Here is a 23,112-nt window from a genome sequence, read left to right on the forward strand (position 1 = left end):
TCCTGCCTGTCCTGCCTGTAGTGCCCTGTCCTGCCCTGCCTGTCCTGTCTGTCCTGCCCTGCCTGTCTTGCCTGTCCTGCCCTGCCCTGCCTGTCCTGCCTGTCCTGCCCTGTCCTGCCCTGCCTGTCCTGCCCTGCCTGCCCTGCCCTGCCTGCCCTGCCCTCTGCCCCATGCCCGCTGCCCGATGCCTGCTCTACCTGTCCTGCCTGCCCTGCCTGTCCTGCCTCCCCTGCCCTGCCCTCCCCTCCCCTACCTGCCACCTGGCCACTGCCTGCCCTGCCCGCTGCCTGTCCTGCCCTGCCTGCTGCCTGCCCTGCCTGCTAGTTGCTCTGCCCTGCCTGTCCTGCCTGCAACCTGCCCTGCAATCTCCCGGACTGTTGTGCCTCCTACCTCTTGCCTGTTTCCCTGCCTGCCTTTGCCTGCTCTGCCTGCCTTCTTCCACTGTCTCCACTTTCCTTGACTCCACTCTTTCACTTCCCTACCTGCCCTGCCTGTTCTGCTTCTCTGCCTCTTACTGGCCTGCTTCATCCCTGCCTCCTTAATCCTATTCCCTGTCTCCCCTGGCTGCCTCTCCTGCCTGTCCTACCTCACTGCTCTCTACCTCCTTCCCCTTCCTCCTTTCTACCCTCTCTCTCTTCTTTGCCCTGATCCCTGCCTTCCCTGCTTGTCCTACTTCCCCTGCCTGCCCTGCTTTTCCTCTCTGTCCTGCCTGCCCTACTTTCCTTACCTCCCCTCCCTCTTCTGCTTCCCCTGCCTCCCCTGCCTCTTCTCTCTGCCCTGCTTCCTGCTTCCTGTCTCCTATCTACCCTGCCTTTCCTGCCTGTAGTCCTCCTTGCCCTACTTCCCTGACTCCTGCCTTCCTGTTTTCTGCCTTCTCTGTCTACTCCTCTCCCTGTCCTGTTTCCTTGCCTCCTTTCCCCTTCTTCCCCCCCCTCCTCACTTTCCTGCCTCTTCTTCCTCTCCTGTCTTTCTTCTCCATCACTAGCCTCAATGCTTCCTGTAAGTGGGCATGGGGGATAGAAAAATCAGCTCAGCAGCAGAGGAGCTGGGCATGCAGGGAAAAGAACGCAAGTTGGATGGAAAAGTCCAGGTGCAATTTGAGAGCAGGGGAGAGGTGAGAGGGATGGAGGAGTAAGGGTTAAACACAGAAGTAAAGGGACAAAGTAAGGACAGATAGAAGCTTGCCAAACAGCAGCAGATACCTGTTTGTTTCCCAACAAGAAGATGCCTGTTTTGACCCCGTATATTCAACCCAAAGGGGGATGAGAGGTTAAAGGAAGGAGAGAATGTGCTGGGTCAGTCCAGTGTTTCCCAGTGGCAAACAGTGATAAATAATGGGGTGCATGGAAGAAGTGAGGTGAATCATGACTACCTAGGGGATCCTTTGCTCCAGGAAGTCAAGAATTAAGTTGTGGTCTTTGCAAGCAGTGAGGATGTTCAGACAGGGCTTCATACAGAAAACAAACACAAAGCAAATAACAGCTGGAGAAACCCCATGCATGCTCCTGGCCAGACTTTAATTCTATTTGTAATGGTTTAATCCTGGGAGGGTGAGGAAGGTCACAGGAGAAAGGGAGCTTTCCCTTTTCAAAATGCTGATTCCTCAGTCCAGACAAGCTCTGGGAATAATGAAGTTAAGGAGCAGATGGCTATTTGTTGTCCATCACTAAATGGTGAGTGGATCATATTTGGAAGGAAAAATTAAATTACAGAAAGGCTGCTTTTATGTGCTTTCTGACTAACCGGATGATAACATGAATTTTCTCCAGTACTAAAAGTTAAGGCAATGCCAGCATCCAAATGACATATTATGTAACAGCATTACGCCACGCACTGCATAGCAAAGGTAAGGGTCTACTTTTTCCTCTAACGATAAGTTGGATAACCTTAGAGAGCTTTCCCTGGTTTGCAGTCTGTACCCAAGCTTGAATTTTACAGGGGCAGCTTGTGTTTTCAGCATAATCTGGTCTGATATGTATATGTTAAAGAACATTTCCAATTATTTGAAGAAATCTGTTGATTCATGCAGCTCTGAGAGCTACTCAGTATTTTCTAAAAATTAGACTCTTGTGAGGCATATGATAAACAATGAAAGATACTACAATCTTTTCCAAAATGCCTTCTTACTTTATTATTTCATCATTTATAACTTAAAAGCTGGTGCAGAGACCACATACCCTTATACTGAGTAGCTCTGAGTGCTGCGAGTCGGAGTCTGTAGGGAGTCTGAGTTCAGCAGTGGAGGAACTGCAGAATCCACTCCACAGCACTGTGTCATAATTCCTTAAACTCTGTGTGATTTGCACACAGAAGTTGTTTCATTGCAACATTTAATGGCAGCCTCACCATCTTCCAGAAGAAGACCATATAAATTAAAATAGAAATGATCAGCCTCATGAAAGGATGGAGAATATTTCCTTCAAACTAAGGCATTTGTTAATGCACTAATGTAAGTGTGCATTTATTGAAGCTGGTGTGCTGTTGTTTGGCAAAGAACTATTATTTTCTCTCTCAGCCCGTTGCTGTGGTGTCTGGCACATACATAAACAAGATATGACAAGCAGGTCCTATAGTGAAAAAAAAAACAACAAAGAAGCAGCATTAGTCTTTTATGGAGTGGGAAGTTAAATGAGCAGTTCATATTTTTTTGGTAGATGAGTTGTAAGTCCTTTTCCTCTTGATACTAATGTTGCTCTGGGGATTTAGTTGGAGAATATCCAAACAGTTTTGGTTTTTTGAGGTTTTTTTCCCTTCAGTAGGATTTATGGAAATAAACTCATAAAGTCTGCTATGTTCCTCCACTGAGAAAACAAACCCACAAGGTAATATGAAATTATAATAAACTTCATTTCTACAGTTTTGAGGAAAGTGTCTGTGTGCAAATCTTCATGTTTGTGCTCAGACTTAAATAGGAGCGAGAGAAAAAAACAGGAGAATCACATGAATTCCTGGGTGCGTATTTCCCTGCCTCTTTCATTTCTCTCTTTTCTCCCTTCTTCTTTCCCTCCTTTCCTTCCTTCCTTGCCTTCCTTCCCTCCTACCCCTCCCTTTCTTTCCTTCCCATCCTCCCCCCACTGCCACCCCACAGGATGACAAATGCCTTTCCCTGGCATAATGTATGAAGCAGAACAAAGTCAGCCACCAATAGGGAGTAATATGCCAGCATTGCATTTCAGATTTTTTAAAGGAACTTCATTTTCAAAACATGGAGCAAAAGAACTGTAAAATGAAATGTAGAACTAGATATCTCAATAATATGTTTTGCTCCTTCTTCTACATATATTTGTGCAGATGATGTAAAACAACTTCTACAGTAGCAGAACAGGGATTTTTAGACATCAACATTATGATCCTCTGTTATCAGGTTTCTGGGAATAGCTTAATCTTCGGTCTGGGGCTCTGAATTGGTGTTTTGCATATTGCTGATAATAACTGTTTCTATAATATCAGAGAAGTTTCTATAATATCAGAGAAAGTGACCTCCATCAAATAGTGGCCAGGATGCTTTTTGCATATTCACTTGGAGCAGTTTGTGACTGACATGGAAGTGCCTCATAGCTTGATATTTCTTTGACAGAGGTCAGGCCTCCCTTTCCCATAGGGATTTACAGCATATATGTACTTCTAAGTACCTATACATACTTAAAAACTTTAATTTAGAGAAAAATTGAAGCAATATCATTAAGTTCACAGGTGATTTGTTTAACTTTTTTTTATTTAGAAGTTATTTAAGTTTCCCTCCTCAGCATGTGGTCCTATTGCTTAGTATTCAGGCAGGCTACAAGTTTTGCACATTTCAGGTCAAAAGATAATGAAGCAGATTTTTTATTTTACATCTATTAGACAGTCTTGTCAGTCTCACCCCATGCTCATTGGCTTGTAGCAACAGCAGGACAACTGCAGGTCAGCGTTGCAGACGTGCTTGCCCTACATACTGTGCAGAGAGCTGCAAAGATCAGTGGTGTTGATGCAGTTTTTTGTGCTGTGCCATGGCTAAATTACCACTTCTGGACAGCTAGAAGTGGCCTGAGGGCAACCTGGAACTGACTCAAGCTAACAAGAAGATTGTAATATGAGGGGAGTAGGAATGTGTGATGTATTATTTTTCCTGAACTGAAAGAAATGTTCATTTTTTTACCTAAGCAAGGTGATTGTGTCCTGGGACAGTGTGAGAAAACTTCAAATTCCCCACACAGATGTTACCGGCACAAAAAGTTCCCTGTTCTCATATTAAAGAACAATTCCCTAGTGGAGGTTTACAGGAGCAGCAGGAATTGAAGGAGAAAGTCTTGCAATGTTTAACTCGTGTAGGTTCAGTGTGAGAATCTAGTCCCTTAGGCAAGGGCTACAGGGATGCAGGAAATGTTTATAATAGCCAGCATTGGTGAAGGCACATCCACGGTGTTGGGTCCAGTTCAGATCTTTTCAGTGCTACAGAGACATGGACATCTTGAAGAAGGTCCAATGAAGAGCCACAAGGTTGATGAAAGCACAGAGTATCTGTCTTTTGTGAGGAAAGGCTGAGAGAGATGGGACTGTTCAGCCTTTAGAAGAGCAGGCTCAGGGGATCAATGTATACAAATACCTGAAGGGAGGGTGCAAAGGGTAATGCTTCTTCAGTAATACTCACTGACAAGACCAGAGGCAATGGGAACACACTGAAACATGAGAGTTTGCCTCTGAACATCAAGAAACTTCCTTACTGTGAGACAGACCAAGCACAGGCACACGTTGCTAAAAGAGGTTACAGAATCTCCAGCCTTGGAGATTTATAAAAGCTGCCTGAACACAGCCCTGGGCAACTGGTTCTAGGAAGCCCTACTTGAGAAGGGGAGTTTGGACCAGATGACCTCTGGAGGTCCTTTCCAGTCTCAGCCATTCTGTGGTTCTCTGATAACCTGAACAGCAGTCAGGCTGTGGGAGCTGAGATGTGAGATAGAGCTGTTGGGATCCTGGGGAGTTGCTCTTGACAAAAACACAAAGAAATTGTTCACTTTTGGGGTCCTGATTGTGCCACTGAAGCTTTAGGGGGATTACACTGGGAATATTTCCCTGTGTGCAACATGCCTTCACATTTTTCTCATGATACAGAGAATTATGCATAGTTGAGAAAGACTGTCCAGATGTTAAAGTGTAAGATTGAGGCTCAGGAGACAAATGGTCTGTTCCCAGCTCTGTGAAATATGTCCTCTATGACCTCAGGTAAATCACTCAGGGTTGTACTTCTCCCCACCAACAGCTGAAGGTGGCAGGATCCAGCATCCAAGGACAAGAGAGTATTTTTTCTCATCTCTCTTCTGAAATCAGTTCAAAGAGCTGGGCTACATTCCTTTTTATGCCTGAGTACTCCATTTCCAGTGCACAAGGCCACAAAGTGCCACAGGACCCATTCCTCTTAGAACAGCTAAGGCTTCATCCTCCCCTGTCCTACTGGAGCCGTCCCTGATATACAGAACATAGGCCCAAGATGTTTTCCATGGTTAACATCAAAATATTTTTTACAAAGCAATTTAATGAGATGACACCCACACTATGAGATGAAATCATTCTAGATTACCATTTTCCCTCTCTGCCTACTCCCTTCTTTTCTGGCATGATCTTAGAAAGTGATGTCTGTATGAATGATAGGAGTTAGGAACTATATAATGAGACAAATGATAACAGTGATGCCTGTTAATACCAGGAGAGGATCAAACCCTAGTGTCTTCCCTGTTTGCAAGTTGCTGCAATGAAATTTCACATGCCATAGAGCTTTTGACTGGATGGAAGACACTTAGATAAGAGGCAACTAATTCTGGAACTGAAGTGGATGGGGAAGGGCCAAATGGACATGAGGAAAACTCTTCAAGAGACAAATGGTGTGGTAGGGACAGCTAAGCAGGCAGGAACTAAATGATCCAGACAAGCATCATCATCATCATCAATGAGAACAGGTTTTGGCCAGATTTCCAGGAGGTGTACAGCAAATAGGTGTTGGATGCTGATAGAGAAGTTGTCATTGAAGAGGAAGAAGTGAAGCATATAAAGATCTTTGAATGGAAAGTACTGTATATACTTCCATAAGATATTATTTTAATTTTAGTTAATTATTAAATACTACTACAGATTTCACTATTAATTAAATTTTGATTTTGAGAGCTAGGCTGAAACATAAGCTCTTTTTCTGAAGATGGTATTTCATTTCCAGTATTATAGTCATCCTAAGGCCACTCTCTGTCCCTTGTTATTCTCATGTTGGGAAAGAAAATGGATAAGATGAAATGGTATGTAATATTACAACTTTGATGGAAATTTCCCTTTTTTCCCTGCATTAATATATTGTGTTTCAAACCTTTTTTTTATTTTTCCTTGTTTAAAGTTGGGACTTGTTCCTTTGAGGGGATGATTTGTTGTAAGTGGCTGTGGAAACACACTAGGACAGCAAATAGTCCTTTGAGAACAAAGAGTCACAGCCCAGAAATACAGCTGTTGAGACCCTAACAATTACTCTAGTGTGCCAGTATGGAGCAACAACACCTAAAATAGGAAAAAAAATACCAGCAACTTCAAACTAAAAAAAAAACAAAACCCAAAGCCAAACCAGAATAAAATTGTAAGTTTCTGGAAAATCAGCAGATACATGAAGAGCAGTACACACCACCAGAAGAGAAGGAGAAAATGCCATATGTGGGAGGAGGTGAAAATGGAGAAGGTGCTTCTGTTATACCTTTGGGAATCAGAATAAATCAGAACCATTTGAGAAAGCACAGTGAAAATTAAACTGGCTAGTTATGGAACATTAAATTTATTGTCAAGGTAAGCAGTGGGAGAATCAAATCATCCACTGGTATAAATCAGATACCTTGAAGTCAATGGTGCTAGAGTAGTTTACTAACCCCATGATTTGTGTTATGATTCAGATAGCAGCAACATTTTTCATACATATTTGGGATTATTTTGTAATATATGACATTCCAATAAAGTATTTTACTGCAAAGTCTGTTCTGGGTGATAATCAGGATAATCTATAGAGGCTCTCTTGTAAGCTGTAACCCATGACTACAGCTCACCTCACTATAAGTAAACTCTGAAATGTATTTTAAAATGTATCTTTTGTTAGACTGAGTATTTGTAAGTTGCTTTTTAGCAACAAAGTCTGACAGGAGAGTACTGTATCTCTCTCACCTTGGGATCATCCTGGGCACAAAGGGTGCCTGTCCATTTAAACAAGGTAAAAAAATAGGAAACTTTAATGATATTCAGTAGCATAATTTTCAGCACTAAATGATGAGATCCTGTAAGACAATCTGAAGGGCAAGACTTTCTCTCCTGGGTGTAACTCCATTTTTTTCTGGAGTGTATTGCACCTGACCTTTCATAAATTTGCCTTAATTCCAAAGAAATGTCTTGGTGGAGGTGAGAGTCAAAAAAGGAGTAGAGGAAGGGACCATGCCTGAGAAAATGTATGAAGCCAGAGAGGTCACAGTTACCTGCCAAAAGTCCTTGGACTTGTTAGAATGGATCCAGAGGAGGGACACATAAATGATCAGAGAAAGGGAACACCTCTCCTGTGAGAACAGACTGAGAGACTTGGAGTAATTCATTCTGGAGAAAAGAAGGCTCCAGGGACACCTTATTGCAGCCTTTAGGTATTTAAAGGAGGCTTATAAGAAAGGTGGAGAGAGACTTTACCAGGGTCTGCAGTGATAGGGCAAGGGTTAATGATTTAAAACTGGAAAATGATAAATTTAGGTAGGATACAAAGAAGAAATTATTTTCTGTGAGGGTGCTGAGACACTGGAACAGGTTGCCCAGAGAAGCTGTGGCTGCCCCATCCCTGGAAGTGTACAAGGTCAGGTTGGATGGGGCTTTGAGCAACATGATCCAGTAGAAGATGCCCTGGCTCTTTGCAGGGGATCTGGACTGGTTGATCTTTCAAGGTCCTTTCCAAGCAAAAGCAATCTGTGTTTTTATGATTTCATAATTCTAAGTCAAGCAAGTCCCAAATGTGTTTGAATTCATACTAAACCCTGAACCAGAGATGATGCAGACCTCAGATAAACTCTTTGCTTCTACCCCTCTGCTAACCACCCTGGAGTACAACCAGCCTCCTTAGGCTGTGTTTTACTATTAAAACTAGTGAAAGAACCAATCATTGCACCACACTCCCCCAGTGGCAGTGTCACACTTAAGCACACAGAGCTCCCCTAACAAGCTCACAGGGGCAATTGTAACTGAAAACATGATTTATGCAAGAAAATGCTAATACCACCATTAATTTGAGATCTTAAGCACAAAATAAGGGCCTGATTTTCCCATGGCCTACATCAATTTTACATGAGTGCAAATTCAGTTGATGTTGTTGGAGCTATACTAGTTTGGTTTAATGAAGCTGAGAGGGAAGCAAACAACTGTTACTTCATTTTTATGTTTGAAATCCACCAACTCTCATTTTTTCAAGAACTGCATACCCCTCACCTGTAGATTACCCCTTCAAAACTTTCGGGCTTGTTTTTCTGGAGCAATTTGCACACTGTAGTGATTTGTCAGGGGCCTTCTCTCCTCCAGGCTCTGCCTTTTCCCATTTTCCCAGGTGGATGAATCAGTACTTATGCTGCCCTGCAGGTAGCTATTCCTAACTCCAGCTCTACAGTTCACATAGTGAGAGGCTGCTTAACAAACCCACAGGACAACTCTAATGCACATGGCTGTTGAATGAAAAGCTTATCTCCCACCACAAATGCCCTTCAAGCAAGTGTGCAGAAACTTGGATTTCAGTATTCAAATTTTGGGATCTCATCCCAGAGCTGCAGCTGTGATATCTACAATGTAAGGTTTTTATCAATGACATTCAAGCTCACAAAACAGGGAGCTTGTGCTGATTGACTTCCAGCTCCTGCAATGTAACTTTGAGCAGCTCCTGGATGAAGAAATGACCTGACTGCTGCTGTCCCCTTTGTTTGATATGAGAATGCTGAACCCAGGGGAGAAGCTGAGTGGAATGGTTGTTTTTCTATAAATAATTCATAACTTTCCAAACAGCTATCTTCAAATACAATTAAGCATGTCTTTCACTGAGGGATTCCTTTTTAATTTTTAAACAAATTTTTACTTGTTAAGAAATAAGAAATAGAGGGAGATCAGTTAAGCAGTGGGGTTTTTTATTTGCGTGTCTGTTTTTGTGATAACTGAAAAATTGGATGGATCTTGATCTTTTCTTCACACACATTTCATACTGGGGCAGACCTTGATCTTATTTCACACAAGTGTAACTACACAGACTTTGGTGACAGCCTCTTGCTCATTATGTCACTGAAATGTGAGAGATTCACTGTACCGTTTTGCTCAGACATAACAGCTTAAGCATCTTTTCTTTTAATGCTTCTAAAAAAAATTCTAGGTGAAATACAGGAAAGCAAATGAAATTCAGAACTATGCATTCAGGAAAGCTACAAGACACTAGAAAAAAAGAATTTGGGATAACATACATCTCTTTCTGACTAAAACACCAATCCTGTCAAATTAGATTCATCAAACACTTTATACATGTGAAGATTCCTATGATGATGTATCAATTCTCCATGGGAAATATTTTCAGTGAGGTTTACCAACTGGAAAATACTCCTGATATTGGTGATATTGTGGGGTTTTTTTAAGTAGTTTCACAATCAGATAGGAAAGCTAAAAGCTGATAGTATGGGTGATAAAGTCAACTAAATCAGTTGTAATGCTTATTATGATAAGTGAATCTGAATAATTAGGAAACTGAAATATAGCTCCTGTAAGGGGTGGCAAAAAAAGGACTCTTACTTTTTTTTTCAGTCATCCTGGGCTTGAAGTTGCAGGGTACCAGAACTCCCACACTTCTATAAGACAGCTTTGCAAGTTATATTCTAACAGGAAGTTGATACATCTTAGTATTAATTGTCAATCAGATTGCCTTTCTGAAAGCTTAAATATATACATTCAAGGTGTCAGTGATTGCCTTATATTAAATGCACCCATTCTGAAATTATTTGATGTCTATTCTCATACATCTGAAGCACACAGAACAGTTTTATTGTTATATAAAGTTCAGAAATGTGTTTGTGTAAGCTTTATATATGTATTTGATCTTTCTTTTATGTATTTGCTTTTTCTTTTAGTATGTGATGGAATAAACAACACTTTCCCTTGGATGGATTATACTGCCAGTGAATTGCCTGTTACTCTTTGTGCAAGAATAAGAAAATCTCTTCACTTTCATTTGTGAAATATTGGCTTGATAGCAAATAGTTTCTGAATGGCTCCTGCCCACAGCAGCCCAACAATTGAATGGGATCAGCACTTCTCCTACTAAAGCATCTGAAGTTAAAGATTTGGAAAAGAGATTTTTGCAGAGATGACCCATTTACAAGCTGGACTTAGTCCAGAGACAATAGAGAAAGCTCGCCTGGAACTGAATGAAAACCCAGATATTTTGCATCAGGATATCCAGCAAGTCAGGGATATGATCATCACAAGACCTGACATAGGGTTTTTACGTACAGATGATGCCTTCATCTTGAGATTTCTCCGAGCCAGAAAGTTTCACCAAACTGAGGCCTTCAGACTGCTGGCTCAGTACTTCCAGTACCGCCAATTAAATCTGGATATGTTCAAGAACTTCAAGGCTGATGATCCAGGAATCAAACGGGCTCTCACAGATGGGTTCCCAGGAGTACTGGAAAATCGTGACCACTGTGGCAGGAAGATTCTTCTGCTTTTTGCAGCCAACTGGGATCAGAGTAGGTAAATGTAGATAGTGTCCTTATCTTTTTGCATATACTCACACTAAACTTGTAACAGAATATTTATGACCACACTTGAAGCAGCAAGGTCATTTCCAGCAAAATACTTTATAACCATGAGTCCATTTCACTAAACATTTCTTCTAATCTGATTCCCTCCCATTCTTCAGGCATAACACCATTGAGAGATAAAGGTGTCAGATGAGTAGACCATGTTTTTTTCCATAAATTCTTCCAGGTTTTAGCCAGATAGTGCTGTTTGCTAAAAATACATTAATACCTATTTTATAATTGCTTCAGTAATATCTCAGACTAGCCAAATGGGCTGACAAAAAGCAAATGTCTCAAAACACATGGGGGTTCTCATAGCTCTTCTGGTGCATAAGGAACTGACCATATCTACTCTGTCTCCAGAATTCTTAGCAGATAATTTTAAATTTTTATTTAACCATTTCAGGAATTATAGACTGTGTTATAAGATTTCCACAAACTGCATTGTAATTTCTTCATACTCTGATCAGTATATGATTGATAGTCTGATAAATTGGAGATTCTTGAAAAGAGGATTTTCCGTTCGGGTCATTTCTTTACAAAACTGTAGGAACAAAGATATCTCCCAGCTATTAATATAAGATGATGTCCTTCAATGTCAATGTGATTAGTCAGCTTTCACTAACTATTGGAAATGGTAAAGAGAAAAGGGTCTAGTCCAGGAATATCATATTCACATTACCCTCTTTGTGAGAAGTTGTTCCATTCCACTTTCCCTGCCTCCACAGTGAGATGGAACAATGTAATCAGCTGTAGGATTTCCATGTGCTGATTTTTTTATAAAAATCAGATCGAAGAACAAAATTCCTATCCAGATTTTTACTATCATAAATTCTGATGGGTTCCAGGTAGGATTTTGTTGGGCACAGTCTGAAGTTATCCATGAAAACATCTCATCCTTAGGAGTCAATAGATTCGAGCTTTGAAATCATATTGTAGAAATTATTTGAGAACAATATGCATATGCCTGCAGTTTTTCATGTTATTAGTTTTTCAATCTGAAAATGGAGTTCAGAAGTGTTTCTAATTATCCTTTGCATCTGAAAATGCAAAAGCTGCAGAAATGTAATTTCGCATAAGCACAAATATTTGGCAAAATGCAGAACTGAAGGCAGTGCTAAAAGTCTTATTGATTACAAGGTGGGCAGCAGTTTATCTCCTGACTTTCGGAACTGTCAGCTTGCCTTTCTTCCAGCCACAAAACCCGTCCTGTAGTAATTGGCCTGAAAAGAGACATAAGTAAACAGGTATCTTGAATTAATGGAAAGTATCAGCTTTAGAGGACAGTAACACTGTGGTTCTGCTGGTTGCATTAAGGGATTTAGGTATTATGCAGAGCCAGCTTTGGATTTCTGATCCCTCAACAAAATGAATCCTTGTGATTAACCTCTTACATTAAGTCCTGCTCTTAAAAGACTGAGAAAGCTGCCATCTAAGGCTACTGCACTGTGATTTTGACAGAACCTCGATTCCTTCCACATTCTGCCTCAAATTTTCTGCAAGTCCTTTACTATGCATCCACGTATATGTGTATATGTGTGTGTGTGTGTGTGTGTGTGTGCGCAAAGCCAAAGTGAGCATGATACACTACATGCAAGATACCTTGTTTCTGAAAAATATAATTTTTCCTTTGAAGAAGTAAGGCCAAGGGGAATAGCGTAGTATATATTTTCCTAGACTCCTCAGTGAAATTAAAAATCACAAGCAAATTTTGCCTTCAGCCACTGAAACTCAACTTCCCCATGGATGCAAAGACAAGAAGTATTGTGTCTTTGAGCTTTTTATTCCTGCAAGTGCGACAATGATTTGGAACAGTATTCTATAACTCATAAACTGATTTTTAGTCCAGACATTCTTCCCATTTATATTCCTGGCAATATGGTGGCTGTAGGGATCATAAGTCCAGGAGGCAGAAGCAGCCTCAAATCCTCTTGGTTCAATATATTCATTTTTTAGAAGGAAATATCAGTATTTGTATAATGTGATTAATTGGACAAATCAGATCCAAGATGTTTTTAAGGGTTTCCCTGTTTCAAAGATAGAACTTCCATGTGAGCTTTCAGAATGTAGTTAATAGATCTAACATCTCTAGAAAATTAGGTTTTAATTTCCAATCTCAATGTTTTCAGTTTCATCTTCCAGCTGCTGAATTGAGTTAGATTAATAGACCACAGAAATATGACAGCTTCCCTTGTTTGCACTTTTGTGTCCTGACCACATCATCCTTTAATCTGCTTTTGAATTCACTGAGGGGACAGCTCTGCAGAGAATGTTACTGTCAGGCAACAAGAAGATAGTACATTAGCAATAAATAGCAGTGATTCTCGTGTTCTATTTTAACCATGATGAAGGAAAAATATCAAACTCCCTTTTCCTTGAGCTCAAAACAACCTTGTGTTGTCCACAAGGTAAAGAACATGCTTGTGGGCAGCACTCACAGTAAAGATAATGTTCTGAAAATTAGAGCACTGGCTTTGTGTCTTGAAGTATATTTATGCAACCAAAACTTAAATAGATTTAACTTGTTCACTCAGAATTATGGAGCTTGCTATAGCTCTTCATCATTCTTTTCTGGAACTTTCTTATCATTTTAGCATTTCTGCTGATGTGCATACAGATGAACAGAATACAAACTTTCACTGATAATCTATCACATGGTAACACCATCTCACACTCTTCTGCTCAGTATTTATTCCCTGCTTCTAGAAGTAAGATTGTCACTGTTTTCTTAGCTACTCTGTCACATTTTGAGCTCATGTTCCTCTCATGTCTGCTTCAAAGTCCCTGTTTCCTAAAATACAAATTTACCACACTACTGGCAAATGTGTCACACATTCTCACCCATCATGTGAGCATGGTCTAGCATGTGATTCATGCTCTTCTGCAGAGCTAAACCTGCCCTTCTCATCAATTACCATTGCATGGGTTTTGTGACATCTGCAAAGTTCACTGGTGGGAATTTCATCTTTGCTTCCACATCACTGAAAAAGATGGTGATTATTCTTTTGACCAAAACCTCCTTGAGGTCTGAGAAAAAAACCATGAGGAATGTTAATTCTTTTCTCCAAACCAGTAGCTGAAATCTAACATGGTGCCAGGCTTTCATTCATTTAACATGTGCTGCATTGATTCAATTTTGCTCTATTTTTAGACAGGTTTATTAGAGATGATGCCATCACTTTCTCTTTAGGTCCTGCATAGTCTATTTTGGACCTGTTAGTTAATGTTTGTCACAGCTGATACAGAACAGAAAACTTCAGAGGTATTGAATAAGTGAAAATGAGCAGATAGATAAAAAAAAAAGAGATCAGATTAGTGCCACACTGAGGGAAAAGAAAAATCTTGACCTATAATACTGTATACTAGAGAATCCAAGCAGGGAGGGCCACCATTCCCTTTGATCAGAGCTCAGTCCTAAGAGGTGCAGAATAATCCATCCACAAAGTGTGAGCTCATTTAAAACCCACAACAGCTTCACATATACCAGTGATTATAGAGCACCTAACTTTGCAGTGGAAATCATGGAGGAATAAAGACAGATAAGGGTGTTAAGCTGATCTTGTCAGGAATTTTTTTAATTAAATTTGCATCTTAAAAAAAAAACCCAGTTAGTAAAACAAACATAGCTGTACAGAAAAATGTACAATTTTGACGAGACCTAAACTAGGATTTCACATAAATGCAAATGTGTCATGTGATGGATAAAGAATACTCTTTCTTATACTTTCTCATTTCATCAGTCCCACCAAATCTAATCTATAAGTCCTCTGATGGAACTCTAGTGGAACTGAAGCTTTTAAAGAGGTCAGATCAGAGTGACATCTCTGCTGCTGGATTGAGGAAAGCCACCAGTAACCACCACAGCTCTTCCTGGGTCTGCCACTGCCTTCTAATATATCCTGCTTATACAGCTGGGACATAGGGCATTTGGGTGAACAAGTAATTCAGCAGAAGTTCTCATTAATCTTCCAAGTAAAGATATTTCCTTCAAGGTTGTTCAGCCAAAGTAAAATTTATTTCTGTATGGAGGGCCACTACAAGGACTGTCTCCTATCATGACATGCAGGTTGTGTGATGATCCTCTGCAAACAGGGTCTTGGGGTAGGAGGGCAGAAGGTTGCCCATTGCCTTTTGCAGAAGACAATCATTAATTTCTGTCTTCATGTTTGGACTGTTGTGTCTTAGAAGCTGTCAGATAGCTCAAAAATTCAGTGAGTCAGATGGAAAAAAACCTGCTACTTTGTTTATAACATGCATTCCCAAGTCAGCTGTTACACATAAATTATCTAACCAAGGAATCTCAAATGCCAGATACTTTCCATTCTGTAGGGAAGTGTATTGAGATAGGCTAAAGGGCAAAGAAATACTCTGACATAATGGTAAATCAACAGTTATAAATATTTTAAAGGATCACAATAGAATAAATTATGTACTTGCTAAGAATGCTCATAGTGGTGTAATTACAAGGATATTATCATCAGCAGATCCTGATGGTATAAATGAATATGTCACAAATGCTGATTATTCCAATATATTTCAAGGATAATCTCAGATGCTTAATAGAATACGGAGGAATAAACATCTGTTGAGACTCTTTTATTGCTACAGGCAAACTGTGGCAATAACATCCTCATAGCTGTTTATTATGAGATATTATGGCTGAAATAGGGCCAGCTCTGCCACCAGAGTGATTTTTACACATCAAGTCTTTGTGTTTGGTTATGAGATAGTGCTTCTGTGCTGGGAGATTCTTACAGCCACACAGGCTGAGGTTGTGGTTCAAGCATTACTGTGACCAGTAAACAACCTGGAAGCACACTGCATTAAAAAATTATTCCTATTACATTATTACATTACTGAGCTAGTCTGAAATGGCAGCAGAATTCAGGGAAACAGAGGAAGCTTAATCAGAATAGTCATTTGAAGGAGTAACAGTTGTGCAAATTAAACATTGGACAAAGAAATAAAAAAGGATGTCTGTCTTGAAGTGTTTTAATTGCCTTGGAGGCAATAAATTAATACAGTTAGTACCATTTATTATAGAAATTGTGTTTAGGAAGGACAGTGTAGTCCTTATGAGTGACAGGAGGATGGCTTACACAAAGCAGAGTCCTGGATAGGGCTGAGAAGGGAATCAAATAAAAGAGAGAAAATGTCTGAAAAGAGAAAGAAAAACAACATCTGGGGAAGTTATGAAGTATATGTTGCAGAAAAAGACAAGCCTGACTGAAAGGGGAAAAAAAATCAATGGAGGAGGGTAAGGCAATAAAAAACATATTGAGAGGGAAGAGAAGGTGAGTGGAATGTGCCAGGCTGAGAGCTGACTGAAGAGCTGAGAAGGATGAGGCCAGTGGGTGAGACAGGGAACTGCTGGAGCTGGGTACCCCTGAGGGGTAACAAAAGGAATCAAAATGCAAACCTGAAAATGTCTTTGGGTTACCTCCCTCCTGTGGAGAAAACAAGGCAAATCCAATCCACAATCTTTATAAACTGCAGGGAAGGAGAGTAGATTAAGAAAACTGCACACGTGCAAGCAGACAAACACAATAAACACGTGCACACGTGTGCATACACACTCACCCCTTCCTTCTGCCTCAAAAGATGCAAATTTCATGTCTGGGTGGAAGAAAAGAAAATCTGCAAAACGTTCTACAAAATAACATTGTTATAATGTTACATCTCTTATAGATATATGAATAGCTTGAAGCCAAAAAATATGACATCTCACTTGGCTCTTTGTCCCTTTAACCCCTGGCAACAGCTGATAACTATAAATGAAAGTGCTTATAAATAGAAGTTTTTTGAGGTGAGATGTCATAAGCAGAGATCAGAATATTTTTTATTGGAGCTTTTCCTAAATCAGAATTTCCAAATATCTGGTATTCTGATCAGTTGCTAACTTACCAATCCAATTAAAAGGAGCTAAGAAAAATTCATGCATTTCAACATGAACAGTCTACAGAGATTCAGGGAGGGAAAAATGTAATTCTCTGACTACCTGTTTAATAGGCTACATACAGTAGAAGCATTAAAAAATAGATATATTTAGCTGGAATACTTAAATACACTTGAAATTTGTTATTTCTAATAATTTCATGATGTATTATTTCCCCAGGCCATGATTTATTTTAGACTCTTTCTTCTGAACCATAAGTATTTTGTATGAAAAACAGTCACATTTTTCACCACACCCTGGCAGGTGCTGAGCTGCACTTGAAGCACCCTCAAAGCAACACAAAGGCTGCTTGGGAATTGCTGCTCTTAGCAGTCTGGGTGATCCCAGAGGAATTACAGTGGACAACATAAATTGGATCAAGGTGTGCATGATGTGGAGGGTGCTGAGCAACATGAAACCTCTGAGCAGGATGCTGAGTTTAATTCCACCCTGCCACCACTGTCACCCTGCTTTAGGGTGCTTGTCCACCTTGGTGAGGACAAGGGAGACATCAGTTGCCATGATTTCACCATGGGAATTCACTGACTATGTATCTCTGAGATGGTCTTGATAATATGAGGAAGGAAGCTGTAGAAGCACCAGTCTGACACAGGTAGCTAAAAATTAACAGAGCAGACAAAGGTGGAGGCCAGAGGAAAAGGTGTAAGTTTAAAGATATTTCAATAAACAAGCCTAAAACTTGAGTTGTTAAAACTCTTCCACAGAACATATTTCACCTCTTTTGACATGGGTAAGCCAATAAAACATGTGGAACATCTTATATATGCCATGACTGGAGATTTGATTCCTAAAGAGAAGAAAATAGAATCACTCCTTGAGGAAAAGGAATTTTTTTGTATTAAATTTTCATTACACTCTTATAGTTTTTACTTCTAATAAGTGCAGCAACCACAGGGGAAGTAAAAGCAACTTTTCCTTGCTCCCAGCCTATCATAATCTCAGCTCTAGAAAATTCTTGGAGGGTGGATTTATAACAGGGGACAAAAGGCAAATTCAGCCTATTAAGCCTCCTGCTGGAACTATGCCCCATGAGACTGCCTATTTTCTGCCCATGCTGAGAAAACTTGCATCAGTTAAGAACAATTTTTAAGGGAAAGCTAATATGCAAGTATCTTAATTGGATGTTTTTTCTTTATAGAAAGATGCTATCACTTTTTCTCTTTTCCATTGCAGACATGCAGGGGATGGCAGTGTCTGTGCATGAATTAACATATGGTGTCAGTTTTCTTTCATATAGGCAGTATAAATTACAGTACAGAGTAATGTTATGAGGCTATATGATCAGTAACAATATATTTGAAAAACATATATGGATTATCTATATAATACGCCCTAATGCATATTGAGAGGTAAAAAATTCAAGATTTATCTAAGATAAATCTTAGAATTTGTGAGATTCTAAGATATTGCTTATCTTATTTTTGAAGTTGTCAATTTATATAACAAATATTTGTTTTTTCAGAGGCATATTGGTATATTTTATATTTTAACCTCACTCACCTGCCGTTGATACCAATCCCCTTGTTAGGGACCTGCTGCTGACCATCATCATCACAAGGCTTTGGGGACAGAAGAACCTTTGGTCTGATCCAGTAGAACCACTCTCACATGTACTTTAGAAGGCACATGCTTTTGCATACTCTACAGAGGATGCAGCTGACGGCCTGAACTAACAAAACATCAAGCTCCAGATTTTGTTCTTTTACCTTTTCAGACTAATATGGTTTTCTTCACTGAGTTCCAGTTACAAGCCATCCCCATGCCTTCCTTGTTCTTTCCCATACAGAGTCCTGGGCTGCCTTCCACAAAGCCATAGTTTCAGCTCCTCTGGTTTTAGACCATTTCAGTGTTCCATACATCTAGGTATGAATCAAGTGAAAAAAAAAAAATAAACCAGTGGTAACAAGCACAAGACCAATGCTACCATGTGACTGGGAAAATGCTGGCCCCTTGACATCACTAAACCTTTCACTCTTTCCTTTCTTTTGGCTTCTCTTTACAGCAAATCAAAAAGATGCCACTCATGTGTAAAATATGCAGACCAATCTACAGAATATATGTGGTGCCTGTAGTCCTTTGGAGTGCTAGGGTATGTGTTAGCACACAGAATGTTTTTCATACAGATATTTCCAACCAGGGAAATCCACTTCAGAATGTGACAACCTTATCTAAGGCATCTCCATCCTCTCCTATTATCTTGGATCTGTGATCCTCGAAGCTGTTCTCACTGTGTGAGGCTTCTGAATAAGAATGCATTGTTATGTTTTCCCAGGGATAATCCTGCTTGTCTGTTGTGTTAGTACAAAAGGAGAAATGTGATTTATATCGAAAGAGTGCTGAAAAATCTGGCTTCCAAATGCACTGCAATATTCATTATAGAACTGAGATTAAAAAAGGAGGAGGAATAAACTCTGACCTAGGGAGAGACAGTAGGAAAGCTTTCCATTTCCTAGGTTCTCATTTACATATAAGCCACTTCTAGCTAGCTGCTGTAATTTAAATTCAGTTTCACTCTGATAAAGCCTTCAATTCTGTTTGAATAAAAGAGCTTTGAAAGTCTGGGGGAAATGGCAATTTGTGTATGCTGTAGCTGCCAATGAATGCCTTTCCTTTTTTTCAGCATCTTATTATTATTCTCTGCTAAAATGTATACACATTCACTTTCTTTTGGAAAACATTTTATATGATTCATTTAAAAGTAATCCAGGATCATTTGGGGGTTTACTTCCAAAAGAGGAATGTCAGATGTAGACTCCATGTTAAAAGCCAAGGAACCCTGTGAGGCATCAGACTTAGCAGCCATTACTGGTTTAGTACTGGTTCACATGTTCATCTCTGGGATTTTCCTCCTCTTGTTTTGTTAAATAAGGTACTAATGGCTTATTAGTGGAGAAAATACTGAGGGAGCACAACAGGATTTGGGGGATCAATGATGGACTACAAATGCAATGATATAGTAATGTGATACCAGCAGTGTCCCTGAGCTGTGTTACAGGAATATTGATGGCAGAACAACAGAAGTTATTCACCTCTACTCACCTCAGCTGACCAATAACCTCGGCCATAGCACTGGAGGCAAAACTCAGCTAAAAAGAATAGTAAAAAAAGAAGTCTGGAAAATATAACAGTCTAATAAAAGTTGAAGACAGTAAGACATAGGATAGAAGTCTTCCAATATATAAAATTTCATCTTAATACCAAAAAAAGCAGTGAAAAGTTACCCATTTCCTTGGGGATGGGAATATAAAATAAAAGCAAACTAAGTAATCTTAGGAAAAATTAGATTCCTGAAAATTAGAGAACGTTTTGCAAGAATTAAGTGATTCTGGATCTGAACAGTTAATGAAGGCACTCTGGAGTTCTCATCACTGTATTTTTTACTGAAGAAGTCAGAGACAAAATAGGAGTACTTACGAGGATTCAGTACAAGAAGTGTATGAAATGCTGTCAGATCACTTCTTATCTCCTATTTATAAGATTCATTTAGCTGTGCCAGAAGCCTCTGAAGAGGATAAACTCAGAAGGTGCTTTAAGCTATCTTGCAATTTAAGAAAATATATACAATTTAATGCTTAAGAAATAATTTCCTGTCATGCAAAGGTCACCTATCTAATTGACCAAAGGAGGCAAGTACATGTGGGCTTTTTGGATTTTAGAATAGCTTTTTATACTGTCACAGAACCCTTCTGGATAAATAAATGTCCAGCATGCAGCTACACAAGTGCATAATACATTGGGTTAGCAATTGGCTGATGGGTCAGGCTCAGAAAGTTATAGTCCATGGGGTTACATCAGGTTGGAAGTCACTCACCAATGAGGTTCCCCAGGGCTTTGTTCTAGGGTCGGTGCTCTTTAATGTTTTTATAAATAATCTGGATGCAGGAGTCAAATGTACATTAAGTTTGACGAGGACACTAAACTAGGAGGAGCTGTGGACTCTCTTGAGGACAGAGAGGTCTTACAGAGAGATCTGGATAGCCAAGAGATCTGGGAAATCAGCAACCATATGAAATATAGCAAGAGGAAGTGTTGGATTCTCCACCTGGGACGGGGTAATCCTGATCATATGTACAAAGCAGGGGGTGAGAGTCTGCAGAGCAGCCCTGCAGAAAGGAATCCGGGGGTCTGGGTTGATGGAAAGTTGAATATGAGTCAACAGTGTCTCCTGAAAATCAAAAGGGACAACAGCGTCTTGGAGCTGTGCTATGCTGGATGGTAGAGGGAGGTGATTACCCCACTGCATACTGCACTGTGCAACCCCACATCAAGAACTGTGTGCAGTTTTGGGTACCTCCAAAACAAGAAAGACACAAAATTTTTAGTGAGCGGGATGACCAAGATGATGGAAAGTCCTGAGAGCAAGATTTACAAGGAGTGGGTGAGGTCACTGTATCTGTTCAGCTTGGAGAAGAGGAGGCTGAGGGGTGACCTCATCAAAGTCTTCTTCCAGGGGGGCAGTGCAGAGGAAGGTGCTGATATCATTTCTAGAGGCCAGTGACAGGACATGAGGAAATGGAATAAAGCTGCACAAGGGGAAGTTCAGAAGAAAATGTGGCTGGCCTTGCCACCCAGCAGCCACATCCACGCATCCAAGAAAATATAATTTGTGTGAAGCCACCTTCATGGTAACTCTGAAGTACACTCTGAGACTGCTCTGGTACAGCTGAGCGTCTTATCTCCAGGGCATTAAACTTTGTTCTTGAATACTGTTTGACTTACCAAGCTAGAAATACTGACTGTCTGAGAGGGGGTTTGAACTTAAGGAATTTACTGAGTTGCCTCATTCAACTGCACTAGAGACAGAGAAAGGCAGTGAATAGCAAAATTTATATCATCATATAATGCAGAGAGGTAACCTACAGGCAATTGTCAAATATAATAAAATGCAAGTGGTTACATCCACAACCTTTAAATGCAGCTTCACAAAACCCATGCCCAGTCAATCCAGACCATGGCTGTTGTGCTGGGTGACTGCTTATGGCATGATATATCTAAAAGGACATTGCCCTAATACTGATTAGTTTGTGATCACCAACAACCAAACCAGTTTTGCATGTCAAATTTGTTTGGTTTTTGCTATCAGCCCTAACCCAGGTCCTAGCACACTTGGATGAAAAAATAAAGTAAGGCCTAATCCCATCCCCAGAAATTCTGCAATCTAAATGGACAACAGAAAAGAAGCACTGAGTAACTTCCCTAAATGAAGAAGAGTGTCAGCTGGTAGGTGGGTCCCTGGGGGCTCCCAGGAGCTGCAAGGAAGTGTCAGGCAGCTTGCAGCTGCATCGTGAGGCAGGAGTACACCCTGAGAGTGATGGACGGGCTCACAGGGACTGAACACAGTCAGAGAGTAAATCAGTGACACAAGGAAGAAATAACTCAATGTTTCCTACTTGTCACACCACTGCCTTGAGAACAAGGTCTTCTTTAATCCTACTTCCTGAAAAATATAAAAGGAAATCTGAAATGCCTCTCACCATGACCCACAGACACAGTCCTGTGCAGCCCTTCCACCAAGTGGTAAGGACAAACCCTTTTGTTTGCTTTTTTGTCTCTACATCTCCCAAGCGTGTGGTGGAAAATAAATCTCTTGACTGCCACCTCAGCCTGGTCTAGGCTATGGCTCAGGAGAAATGTCTACAAATGCATCTTCAATTTAAAAATTGCTATTTTCTTGTCCTGAAGTACCCAGCAAATGAGACTTGTTACTATGCTAATTCTATATTGAGAAAACAATCATTTGCCAGGCTGGTGGTGCTGAGCAAATAAGGAGGACACATAAACCATGGGCAATACTCTTTTCTACATGTGTTGAATTGCTTCAGTTTGAAAAAGGCAGGATAATAGAAAAGAAAGCAAAGGAAAAAAAATGAAATAGCTATCCTGGAATAAATGCCAGCATCAGAAGACACTTATATCTCAGCATATATATATATATATCAACTTACATCTCAGCATATACATTTATATCTCAGCATATATATATATCAAGATTTATGTCTCAGCACCTTGACTATCTGGGTCCTCTGAGGAGAGGCTCTGGCTGGGACTGGAAGAGCATCAGAGTTCAGGGGTAAAGTGCTGTGACCAGGCTGAGGGGACAAAGGTTTTCAGCAATGTCCTGCATATGCAAGGTCTTCCAGTGCTGTCCTATGTCTTGTAGTTTCCTGTTTCTGGAATGAAAAATGCCTTTGGTCTTGTTGTGGGGCCCTTAAGAAAATTATTGCACATAACTAGATGAGAATAGGTGAATTATAAGTCTGTTTTCCAACTTTCATGAAACTATGAATTAGCAGATTGCATGGCTGAAGCCCAGGAACTTCCTTATCTAATTCTTTCAGAAACTTACACATTAAAGGA

General features: G+C 40.2%; 1 protein-coding gene across 1 annotated transcript in view; it reads left to right on the forward strand.

Annotated features, from left to right (window-relative positions):
* Positions 1-10,293: 10,293 nt before the first annotated feature.
* Positions 10,294-23,112, forward strand: part of CLVS1 (clavesin 1) — a 94,528-nt gene continuing 81,709 nt past the window's right edge. The window contains 2 exon segments of the mRNA XM_008492192.2: positions 10,294-10,350; positions 10,352-10,749. Coding sequence (XP_008490414.1) covers positions 10,294-10,350; positions 10,352-10,749 — 455 coding nt within the window.

Source organism: Calypte anna, chromosome 2 (genome assembly GCF_003957555.1).
Source record: "Calypte anna isolate BGI_N300 chromosome 2, bCalAnn1_v1.p, whole genome shotgun sequence".
NCBI classification, from domain to species: domain Eukaryota; kingdom Metazoa; phylum Chordata; class Aves; order Apodiformes; family Trochilidae; genus Calypte; species Calypte anna.